Source organism: Fistularia commersonii, chromosome 8, assembly GCF_037954325.1.
Source record: "Fistularia commersonii isolate RoL2024-O1a breed Wild chromosome 8, RoL_Fcom_v1.0, whole genome shotgun sequence".
NCBI lineage: Eukaryota > Metazoa > Chordata > Actinopteri > Syngnathiformes > Fistulariidae > Fistularia > Fistularia commersonii.
Window position 1 is genome coordinate 16,215,275 of NC_141291.1, and position 12,244 is coordinate 16,227,518.

The 12,244-nt window shown below is 45.4% G+C and overlaps 1 protein-coding gene across 2 annotated transcripts; it reads left to right on the top strand.

Moving 5' to 3' along the window:
* The first annotated feature begins 539 nt into the window (after positions 1–539).
* Positions 540–11,792, top strand: tfap2a (transcription factor AP-2 alpha). 2 transcript variants are annotated; one of them, XM_086151416.1, is made up of 8 exons: positions 540–721; positions 2,837–2,863; positions 3,329–3,748; positions 4,746–4,797; positions 6,456–6,681; positions 7,443–7,561; positions 9,113–9,254; positions 9,978–11,792. In XM_086151416.1, exons 1-8 carry the CDS (start codon positions 671–673, stop codon positions 10,261–10,263), a joined length of 1,323 nt encoding a protein of 440 aa, XP_086007542.1. In that variant the 5' UTR covers positions 540–670; the 3' UTR covers positions 10,264–11,792. The 2 variants fall into 2 exon arrangements, with proteins under 2 accessions (XP_086007542.1, XP_086007543.1); XM_086151417.1 differs by lacking the exon at positions 2,837–2,863.
* The last annotated feature ends 452 nt before the right edge of the window (positions 11,793–12,244 follow it).

Below are 12,244 nucleotides of genomic sequence, written 5' to 3' on the forward strand. Positions count from 1 at the left end.
ATTAAGGTTAACAGCTAAGTGGGTGTGTGTGTGTGTCACGGTGATCATTTGCATAGAAGTGCTGCTGGAACACTGACGGCTCTGACACGAGGCCTCGGACCGCGTGACAGTGGAGTGGAGTGGAGTGGAGTGTAACCGGGAATAGCATCTTTTAATGCGACACTTGTATTTTTTTGTTAGTAGAGGCAAGAAAAAAAAAAAAAAAGAAATAGAAAAGGTCCCAGGTGCGTGAGAGGCCCAATACACCCCCTCATCCCACATCCAAACGCCCACCCGGTCCGTCCACGCACACGCAGGCACCTAACGTCAACAGGAGAAAAATATGCATGTGCAGAGTGTTGCAGCTTCCCTTTCTTTTACCTGGTCGCCATCCACTGGACTATTGCGAGCTGATGGTGATGGTGTGTGTGTATCCGTGTGTGCGTGTGAGTGTGGTGTGTGTGCGTGGGGGGGGGGGGTGAATCAAACGGCTGTTGATATGCTAATGAGGCCCTATGCCAGTGTTATTACAGAGCTGCTCCAGCCCTCCACTTCCACCATTAGAGGGAGACCTCAGAGCGCCAGACAGACAGCAGCCCTCAGTCGGAGTTTAAGTAGTTTTTCTGAGCGGGTAGAACAATTCACCGGCGAGAAGGCGATACCTGTACCCCAAAACCCACCCCAGCAACCCATGAAAATGCTTTGGAAATTAACTGATAACATTAAATATGAAGATTGCGAGGTAAGAGGGCTGCTTCTCTATCTCTCTCATTTTATTTTTTTGATGGGATAATGTGGCTCCATTTCATTTTTGAATACGTCTGCTGGGATAATTGTTTCTCAGGCGTGTGTTCGTTTTGTTTTGATCCAAACGTGTCATTCGTCTCGCATCCGTGCGGTAATTCACCCCCGCATGAGCAGAACCACGTCCCTCCATTCATCCATTCACCAGCCTGCTTTTTATTCTGTTTCCCTACAATCCGGGCTATTATTACCAGTATTATTAATAGTAATAACAATTTTCTACGAGACGCTGTTGGATATCAGCTTTACTCTGTACCATGCATTTTTGATTTGTATTTTCTCATCTCCAGAATTACATTAAATTTTCATTCCTAAAAAAATTAAATGACACGTGATCGCACTAAACGCATGGATGACAGTCATAATCAATTTACAATTTAATTTTATAATAATATCTAGCCCGAATATCTGTAGCATCGCCGCCTCTTACTCTTAATTTGACTAGTATTGGTTGCATTTGAACTGTTTTAATGGCTCTACTGCAAGTGCACGCTTGGCGTGTGTTTGGTGTGTGTGTGTATAGTGATGTTGTCACGGGCACGGGAAAAAAAAAGTTGAGAGTAATTTTAGGGACATGTGAAGGAGTGGAGCAGCCAGTCGGACGTGTTTTCAGCCGCCACCTTATAGAGCAAATGAACAGCCGCCCACCTCCGCGTACGCGCGCCTGGGTTTTTATCTTTTTTTAATTTTTTTTTTTATATATACACATATACTTTGTACAAGCAAAGTCAGCTGATGTCGTACAAAAATTAAATGAACCCAATCGAAAACCGTTAGCGAGGTTTTAAATAAACAAATGATCACGCGATAAAGGAAGTAGTTTTTTTTTCTTTTTTTTTTCCATCGAGTCGTGCGTAAAAGTTGCGCCAGATCCCGACGGCTCGTCGGCCGCTTAGATTATTTCCCCCACTCTTCCATTCTCTCCGTTTTCCCGGGGTCAAAGTCGAGAAGGAACCGACGAATGAATTCGAAAGCCCGAATGAAGAACGAGTCTCCGTCCGAGTCTGAGGAGGAAAACAAAAGGAGGAGCGGTAGAAATATCTGGGAGGCCGCGGCTCCATCCGGCTCGGAGGTGTGCATTGTCTCCCCCTCCCCTTCCCCCCTCCCCTTACTAGACTTCTCCGTCTCCTTCTTCCTCTTCTTCTGACTCCGGTCCGCCTCCCTCCATTCCTCTATCTTTCTTTCACTTTTGCGATTTGGCCATGGGACCATTTTAAACCCCCCTCCCCTCCCTGCCTTCCCTCAGTCCCCCACCTCCCTCTCTCTGATTCGCCAGCGTGGAGTGAAGCCCTCTTTTTTTGTGCTTCTCTCTCTCTCTTCTCACTCCCTCTCCTCTCTCTCTCCCTCTCTCTCCCATCTCTGATTAGATATACCGATTCCCCCTTTCAATGGACGTCATTTAAGCTCAGACTCCTGCCCCCGACTCGCGTCCTCAGCTCTGCGTCCGTTTTTCTGCGCGTCCGTGTCCTCGTCATTAAGTCCCGCGGTATTAATCGCGTTGAATGCGCTCCATTAGGAGTCCGGGAGGGAGGCGACGGACGCGGCGCACTCTGCTAATATGAGCTCAGGCTAGGGGACGGCAGCTGTGTGATAGAAGCCGGGAGAGCAGGGAGACAGAGGGCTTTCCGAGAGAAACTTTTCCACGCCGCCACCACCACCACCGCCACCTCCACCTCCACCACCCCCTCCTCCAGAGTCCGCCATCGCCGCCGACTATCTTCCCTTTTTTTTTATATATATAAAAAAAGCCAAATGAAGGGAGACGGGGATCTAACAGATTATTTCTGATGGATTATCGTTCGGCACATATCTGATCTCCGGGGCCGTCGTCGTCATCTTCAAGGAGAGACGAGGCTTTTCGGGGGGAGAACTAAAGCGCTTTTTTTTTGTTTTTCTTTTTTTCTTTTTGTTGTTGTTGTGTTGGTGTGTTTTTTCTCTTCTCTTTTTTGCACCACTCCGACACACGCCAAGACCCGCGTGTGTTTAATCTATCTATATCTCTACATTTTGAACTGATTCTTCTTCTCTTGAATCGCACCAAATATCCCCCCAGATGTTAGTGCACAGTTTTTCCGCGATGGTAAGTTGCCGGAGCTTCCAGTTGTGTCACAACTTTACTTTTAGATTTTAATTTTGGGAGGAAGGAGGGGCGGAAAAAAAGGCTTTTTTTATTTTTATTTTTATTTCTAATGGGTGATTTGCATGTTTGACAAATGTCTGTGAAGTTGGCTGAATTATCGCACGCTTTGCCTGTGTTTTATTCATTTATTAGTATTATTATGATTTAGAAGCGCCTAATTGAATGTGGATATTTTTGACAAGCCTGTGGAATATAGCCTTTTTATTGATTTGTTTTATATCTATGTATTGTCTTTTTTAAATTAAATCCCGTTTAAAACCAAAACCAAACAGAATGAGGAACCGATTAGTTCGGCTTCCCGTCCGAAAGCGGCCCGGCCGTGAAAAACAAAAGAGGCTCGTCTCGGTGACGGAGTGTCGTTTCCCTCCAGATTAACGCCACATCTTGTGTCTCTCCACCCGCCAGGATCGCCACGACGGCACCAGCAACGGGACAGCCAGGCTACCTCAGCTGGGCAGCGTGGGCCAGAGTCCCTACACCAGCGCCCCTCCGCTATCCCACACGCCCAACTCGGACTTCCAGCCCCCGTACTTCCCCCCGCCCTACCAGCCCATCTACCCGCAGTCTCAGGACCCTTACTCGCACGTCAACGACCCTTACTCCCTCAACTCCCTGCACGCCCAGCCGCAGCCGCAGCACCCGGGCTGGCCCGGCCAGAGGCAGGGTCAGGAGAGCGGCCTGCTGCACCAGCACCGCAGCCTCCCCCACCAGCTGTGCCGGGAGTACCGGAGGGAGGTGCTCCTACCGTCCGGCCACGGCATTGAAACGGGACTGTCGGACTCTATCCCAATCCACGGATTACCTCACTCTTTAGAAGACGTTCAGGTGAGGCAGCAGCCCCGCGGGCTGCGTGTAAAATCCCCCGTAGAAAGTCGCCTCAAATATCCCCACGCTCTCTCTCGCTATTTAATTCCAAATGGCGGAGATAAAAATGTAAATAAGAGCGATGGCTTATTTGAATCTACATTTTTCAAACGATTTCTTACGATTTATTACTAATATGGTCTGTTTTCCTGCGTGTGCTCCCCCTCCGTGGATGTGTGATGAATGAGGAAGGGCCGCTCGCTGCAAAATAGCAAATTAAAAAAATCATATTTATAAATATATATATATCTCGATTTAAGGCATTGAAAAAAATACAGGTGATTTTCTTTTAAATATCAAACACTTTAATACTGCCTTTTTACATTTTCATTTCAAAATAAAATTTCAGCCGGTCGTCTATTTTTTCCTTCCGTTTAACCGCGTGCGACTGGACGAAATGGATTAAGCTTAATATTTTTGGAGGTTCCATCCGTGTCATTTGAATTTATTCTGTTGAGATACACTACAAATCCTGGCATGGCACAGGATGAGGAATTTACATTTGGTGGATGGACTTTAGCTCGATGGCGACGTGAATGGGTGATAAATTATTACCACTCCTTTGTCTTTAAATCGGAAATAAACACCAATAATCTTCTAATTAGTTCACATGCCTTTAATAGGCCACGCCGTCGTAATTACGATCCAATCTAGATGAGACTTTCCTTGTGAGGAGAGCCGATCCGAGGGCGGAAGTAGGTCAGGATTGTGGGGCGACGCCGCTGCGTTATTTAAGTCTGATTCGGGGCGATGCGTCAAACGGCGAGGCGGACAATAGGAACAGGTACGGGCCTCGGCGCACCGCGTGCAGGGCTTTTGTTCCCGCACCGTGTCCTGGGGTGCGTTGACGTGCACAGAAAAAAAACAACTGTACGGATGATGATGATGATGATAGTTATAAATTCGGTGGTGAATTTTGGCACTAATTTTTTTTTTGCTCTCTGCGTTTCTGTCACAGCCTGTTGAGGATCAAGGAATTCACATTCCCGACCAGACTGTAATTAAAAAAGGTAAGCAATTTCCTCTGAGATATCACGCATGTTTCTGCAAGCTGCACACACACACACACACACACACACACACACACACACACACACACACACACACACACACACACACACACACTTTCTGTCACACGTACACACACGCGCGGGCGCACACGCACCATTCTGCTCAAGAGAGCCCTATGCAATGCGGTAATGCCTGACTGATCCTAAATACGCGGTAGTCTATTTTTCATTACATCGTTTCCAAGTGCATCAAACTGACTGCCCACCAACCCCCATGCACGCTGATGGAATTTACTGTCAGCGTTTTAGATGAGATGAGGTGGTGTGCTTTGCACGGACCGCGCTGCTAATGGTCGCAAACGGGCCCGTAGACACTTGGTTGGTGGGGTGGGGAGGCCACAGTCCGCTTGGACACGACTAAAATGGAAGTTGGTGCCGCTGGAAGGAGCAGAGGCCTTGCCCGATCGCATCTGTATGCGTGTGTGTATGTGTGTGTGTGTGTGTGTGTGTGTGTGTGTGTGTGTGTGTGTGTGTGTGTGTGTGTGTGTGTGTGTGTGTGTGTTAAACGCAGGCACTCAGTTTGGACGGAGAAAAAATGAGAAAACACCGTTTTGGACGTCTTTTAAGGCCCGGCATCATATGGGTTTTTGATGTTAGTGGGTTTATGTTTTTACTGATTCAAAACGCAATTTACTGTCGTTTTTAAGGGGTTACGCGCGTAAAAAGCAGACGGTGCGTTTTGCCAGGCCACATTGAAGCTCTACGGTTAAAGGCCGACTTTCTTCATTTCTATATCTCTACTCCTTCTTCTTATTTTTTATTTTTATTTTTGTAATATTCCAGGCTGTCTATCTGAGTATCAGCATGATAATTGCCTTCGTAAATTAGGAATCTCTAGAGTTCGTTTAACTCTTATTGTCTCTATTAGGCTCCCCTGAGCCATTAATGTCACAAGTCATCCATCGAAAGGTGCACAGTCCCCCTTTGTCTCCGGTTACCGCGCACTGAGACGGCGTAAAGCCGAGTAGCGTTGACCCCCACCCCACCCCCCACCCAACACCATCACAACCATCCTCTTCTCCTCGGCGTAGAATCACGCCGCCGACGTTGATGCTTTGGAAACCGGAAATAGGTGGTCGACCCCCCACCCCAAAACTCCCGTTGTTCTAATTGTTTATTTATGAGTTTGCTTATATATATGTGCCTATTTTCTCCTGCACACCTGAGCCCAAGAGATGCCAGACAAACGAATGATTCAAAAAAACGTGTTACCAGTGATCTTCTGTCTTAAATTGAAAAATGACATTCCCACTTTATATGATTATTATTAATACATATAAATATCTTATAATAATAATAATAATAATAATTATTATTATTATTATTATTATCATCATTTTTATAACAATTATTATTATCATCATCATCATTATTATTATTATGTGCCTGTGTACTCCTGCATACCCAGGTTCCTGAGATTTTACACATGTGGTGTTAAACTCTAAATCCAGGGCCTAAATCCCCCCTTCTCATTTAGTTAAGGCTCTGCATTGCATGAAATTCACTGAGCACGGTCTCTCTCTCTCTCTTCCACCCGCTCCACCACCCTGCCTCCCTCCCCACTCCCCCTCAACCCCGCGCCCATTCTCTTTCCCTAGGTCCAGTGTCGTTATCCAAGAACAACAACGTCTCTGCCATCCCCATAAACAAGGACGGTCTTTTCGGAGGGGTGGTAAACCCCAACGAGGTGTTCTGCTCAGTTCCGGGTCGCCTGTCCCTCCTCAGTTCCACATCGAAGTACAAGGTCACGGTGGCTGAGGTGCAGAGACGCCTCTCGCCGCCCGAGTGCCTAAATGCCTCTCTGCTAGGCGGGGTGCTGAGGAGGTGAGTCTGACCAGGCTACAGAACCTTTCACATACCTGTGTGTGTATCTGTGTGTGGGTGTGTGTGTCTCTCTCTCTCTTCTGTACCAAGAATAATTAAAATCGACCAACCATGACACCTCGCTCCTGCATTTAAAGCAGGAGGGCTCTGTTAAATTCCATATTAACTTCCCTGGCGCACTGGATCTGTGTCGCCCTTTCTCTCTCTCTCTCACTCTCTCTCTCTCTCTCTCTCTCTCTCTCTGTCTCTCTGTCTCAAATTAATGTAGGCTCTTTCAAGCACGGCTCTATAGGCCCAGTGAAGGCATTACACATGAAAACATTGGTCTCCAGTGAACTGTCGACTGAAGTGCTGCACACACGCAGCCAGTAATAGAGCTGCCTATTAAGTAGGGCTTTATTTATTCATTTTGTACAGTATTTGTCTGAGCCTCGTTTTGTATTATTTATATTTAGTATCAGAGATGCTGTGAGACCCTGACCTATCCAGTTTAATTAATATTAAAATAATTTACGTTATTGATAAATGTGTAGAAAAAAGACACACAAATACACAGGCACACACCTCTACACTGTTTTTTAAACTGTTTTTTTTTCCTTCTCTAATTTGCCCGGAAACCACCTTATTAAATTTAATTCAACTAATTTAAGGATATCTGCACAGGCCCTTATCGACGTGAAGCACCTTTCAAAGTGACAAACCCTTTTTCCCTGCGAGAAACAAAACTACAACTGCTTTCTGCTTTCTCTTTACCGCAACAGGGCCAAATCTAAGAATGGAGGAAGATCCTTAAGGGAGAAGCTGGATAAAATCGGCTTGAATCTACCTGCAGGCAGACGCAAGGCAGCCAACGTCACCTTGCTGACGTCACTAGTGGAAGGTAAGTCGGTTGCGCGAAATCACGTTCTCACTCTCGTTACTCCCGCGATATCAGGTGCTCTCAGACTAGAGGGATTTTTTTCTTCCCTTTTCTTTTCTCCCCCTTTCTTTCTCTGTTGGAAATCAGCATACGCGCTCATCCGTGTAATGTGGACCGACTTTGCCTCGCAAGTAATAAAGCATGAAGGGTGTGTGTGTGTGTGTGTGTGTGTGCGTGAGTGTGTGTCACGCACGCACACACACAGACACACACACACAGAGGGGAATGGTGCTGGTAATTCTAGTTGCTCTGCAGCGTTGGCCCTCGCTTCCACGGGCACACTTGCAGGTCCACGGCTGGCCTACTTTGTCCACGGGATGAATTTGTGTTGAAGTCCAGTTAATTATTGAGTGCTGCTTGTTTATTGGCTGCCGCTGAGCAGTTTCACCTCCGGATGAGAAGTCGATTGATTTATTAACCCTGCGTTGTTTCACACATTAATAACGGTCTGGATATGGATGGCCGCGCCGAGGCCCGATTTCATTTATTTGATTTTATTATTTTTTTTCACCTTGACGTAATTCCTTCGTTAATAGCTTCTCGCGCACTACGTGGGGGCTAATAACGTATGAATTAGCCAATTAAAATGATATTCGCCCCGTCCATTGTGCTTCCGGTTTTGTACCTCTCTTCTCGCCGCTGTGTGTTTCCAGGGGTGAAAGCTCGCGATGCTTCGTTGGTCCCAGTTAGTCATTATTGCAGACGAGGCCCTAATGCAATATTTATCGTGCTTGCTGGGTATTCGGCGCCCTGTCGTAATGATCCGGGAGAAATGTGCAGCTGTGGGAAGAAAGGGGCTCGGTGGCACGTGTACGCGTGTGCGCGTCATTTAACGAGGGGACGCTGCGTTTCCTCAAAGTGCTGTCATTGTTTATGATCCGCTCCGTTTTATGGAAACGTCTGTACTGGACTCGAACTGTGATGCTAATTGGCGCATGCGCTCTTCCGGCCTGGAGGCTTATGGGCAGGAAGCCGCGCAGTAAGAACTCAACTGCTTCAGGAAATTAAAACCAAAGACATGGAAAAAAAGAGAATCCAACCGACAAGAGAAAGCAAACCTGTAATTCTCATGGCTGAAATATGTTAAGGGAAAGTGAGATTTAGCTTTAGCCTTTTCAAATTGTTTCCCGATGCCTGTGTGATGTGCTGGACTTTTAATAATGTGCAGACATTGGTAATCAATGACATGGTGTTAAGCATGACGCTCCGTCTATATTTCAAATCCAGTTATTGTTCCCTTCCCCACATTTAACGTTCTCACGGTGGAGGGTTGGTGTGGTGTGTGTCGGTGGGGGTGGAGGAGTGGAAGTGCAGATGCTCACAAGGCGGTTTGCAGCACTGTTTGTGGTTGTCCTTGCTGAAGTTTGGCGCGCAGGTGCGTCACGGGGGAGCGGAGGAACGTTAGGCCCTCTCTCCATTTGGATCCCAGCGATTAATCCGAATACTGCTGCTTTGGGATTCGGTGCAGCCATATTTAATAATCAAACGCCTTCATTTTTTTTTCTTTCTCAGGCGAAGCGGTTCATCTTGCCAGGGATTTCGGTTATGTATGCGAGACCGAGTTTCCAGCCAAGGCAGTAGCTGAATATGTAAACCGTCAGCATTCCGACCCAAATGAACAAGTCCAAAGAAAAAACATGCTCTTGGCCACAAAGTAAGTGCTATTACCACATATAATTGTGTCACTCCAGTTTGCGCCTGCTTTTACGCGAAAACATTCACGCACGCGTACGCACACGCGCACCAAGCCATCACATACGTCCATCTCCATCGCGTGTCAGTGCGATTTTAAATTACTTTAATAATTTCCACACGTTTCGTTTTGCCCTACTTCCTGGTTGAAAATATTTTAGCCCCTTAAACGTCCCGCAGCGTTCCCTGACACGCAGCCGCACCGCAACCAACACCTTTTACTTTCTTTTATTTATTTTTTTAAACCGCCCTCCAAATCTCTGAAAATAGGGGTCATAATAACGGGACATTAATACTGTTACAAAAAAAAACAACCGTCATTTCGCCTCCAAACACAGTCAATTCACGTTTATTTTATTATTTTTTAATGGCGCCGAAAGCTGTCAGGTCAGAGGAATATTTCGTGATCGTTTTATTTTTATTTTTATTTTTATTTTTTTAACGTTTGATATACGCACCCTACCCCCTCTGATTTTCTTTAAATACGACTCGAAGAGACGGGCGTTTCATTTCCACCTGTCATTTCGCTGCGTTTTCTCGTCACTAAATTGTCATTCTCGACGCAAACGGCGACTAAAAGAGAAGACCCACCTCACCCCTGTGACAGATGTTTTAGTAAAGTCAACTTTCAGCTATTTTGCCAGTTACGTAACCCCCCCCCCCCCCCTCCTTTTTTTGCTCTTAGGCAAGTGTGCAAAGAGTTCACAGACCTACTGTCCCAGGATCGCTCGCCGCTGGGAAACTCACGGCCGCAGCCCATTCTCGAACCGGGAATCCAGAGTTGTTTGACCCACTTCAGTCTAATCTCGCACGGTTTCGGGACCCCGGCCCTGTGCGCGGCCATCACGGCCCTGCAGAACTATCTGACCGAGGCGATCAAAGCCATGGACAAAATGTACCTCAACAACAACCCCAACAGTCACTCAGATAACGGCACTAAGGGCGACAAAGACGAGAAGCACAGAAAGTGATACCGCCCCCCCCCCCCCACCACACACACACACACACACGCACACACACAGACACAGACACACACACACACACACACACACACACACACACGCGCGCACACACTCACTGCAACCTTCACGCCGAGCCCCCTCCACCTCCTATTCCCGGTGCCCCTTTTGCTACACCGCCCCCTCCCTCCGCATCGCAGCCCTCCACCCATCCAATATAAATATTATAAATACTATTGATCAAGTTAAACGTGCCACTTCCTGATCTTGCGCAATTTCTACCTTTTTTTGGTACATCCCTCTTTGGATTCGCTGGCAAAGACAAAAAAACGACGCAAGAATCTTGTTCCAACCGAACCGAAAAAAATGTTATTAAGAAAAATATGAAAGAAAAAAAAACAACAACAGAAACTAGGAGGAGAAAAAAAAACTGCAGAGAAACAGCTCCGGGGCGATGGAAAAAAGGTGTATTCGCTCTGCCAGAGGACTTTTTATGTACTTCCACCACCCTACACCCCCCCTTTATTTTTATGAGCTGCAACGAATGGACTGAAATCCAGCGACCCTTCTTCTATATCTCAATTTTATGATTGTGGAAAAAAACAACGACAAAGACAAAGAAAACAGGAAGCCAAAAGAGGATGAATTCTTATCAGTATTGTGAATAATAAACTTGAAAAAAAGAGAAATTCCACGGAGCTCCCCGTCACGACTTCAGTTGTAGACTCTCACTCTCCAAGCGACCAACTTGAACTTTTTATTTTTTTTCTTTTTGAATTTCAACACGATTCGCGGTTATATAAGGGAATCAGTGTTCATGTATGTATATATTTATTTATGTGTAATTTAATGGGAATTGTAAATATGGTGCGTCTGTTGAAACTTCTTTTTTTTATTTATCTGGTGCCTCCTGTTTTAGTGGGTTTGAATATTCGGTTAGTTCTTCATGTGATTTATGGTTCTTAGAAAACAGAAGTTTGGGGTATTTTTTTTAATTTCTCTGGGATATTTCAATTCAGCCCTCTTGTAGCATGTTGAGGCGACATTGAAGCAAGTGAACAAATTTATTAGAAATAAACTTCCATCTCTCTCTCTCGTTCTCTCTCTCTTTCTCACTCTTTCTCTCTCTCTCTCTCCCCCCTCTCTGTCATCCTTATTCAGTTTTTTTATTCGAGACGGAGCATAAGTGAGACCCTAAAGGAGAACTGTTTTTTTCCGTGCTTCTATTTTCGTTTTTATACAAGCTTTTATGTGTTGTGCCAATCAAAAGAAAAAAAAATAGGTTTCACCTCCTGTTCTCTCCTCGAAGCACCATAAAAGCAATAAATGGAATATTGTCTTTTTTTTAATGTTCAAAGACACTCAAAAAGAAAAAAAACAACATTTTTGGGACCACCTGATATCTTGTTATGTCCGATAATGTCCAAAAATTGGAGGCGATTTTAGCTGTATTGTATAGACATGTGCTGGCAATAGTTCCCATGCCTGTCAGTGTATTATATTCCTTTGTTGCCCAGAAAAAAAATAAATATTTGATACGCTTCATCTGGATTTTTATTTATATCGTTTATTTTGATACACTCCTTGCGCGCGAATCTTCTTTTCTCACCCCCCCCCACGATTTTTTTTAAATCTTTGCTGTTGTTTTGCCTTTTTGAACGGTTACAGTAATTGAGTCTTAAGTTTCCCTTGACAGTTGCTCCCTGCAACGAGCAGCTGAACTCACAGTTTCCCTCAAGTATATATATATATATATATATATATATATATATATATATATATGTAGAGAGAGAGAGAGAGAGAGAGAGAGAGAGAGAAAGATGAGATATAAAGCATGATTTATATATATAAATCATGCTTTTATATGCTCTTGTTGTTCAGAGCGCGTCTCATGGAAGTCAAATGGCGCACAACATTGGATCTGCTTGCGTCTGGAGCGCAGCGCCACCCTCCAGCTGGAGCCCTCTGAGATATCTATTTGGGCCTGGTGCGC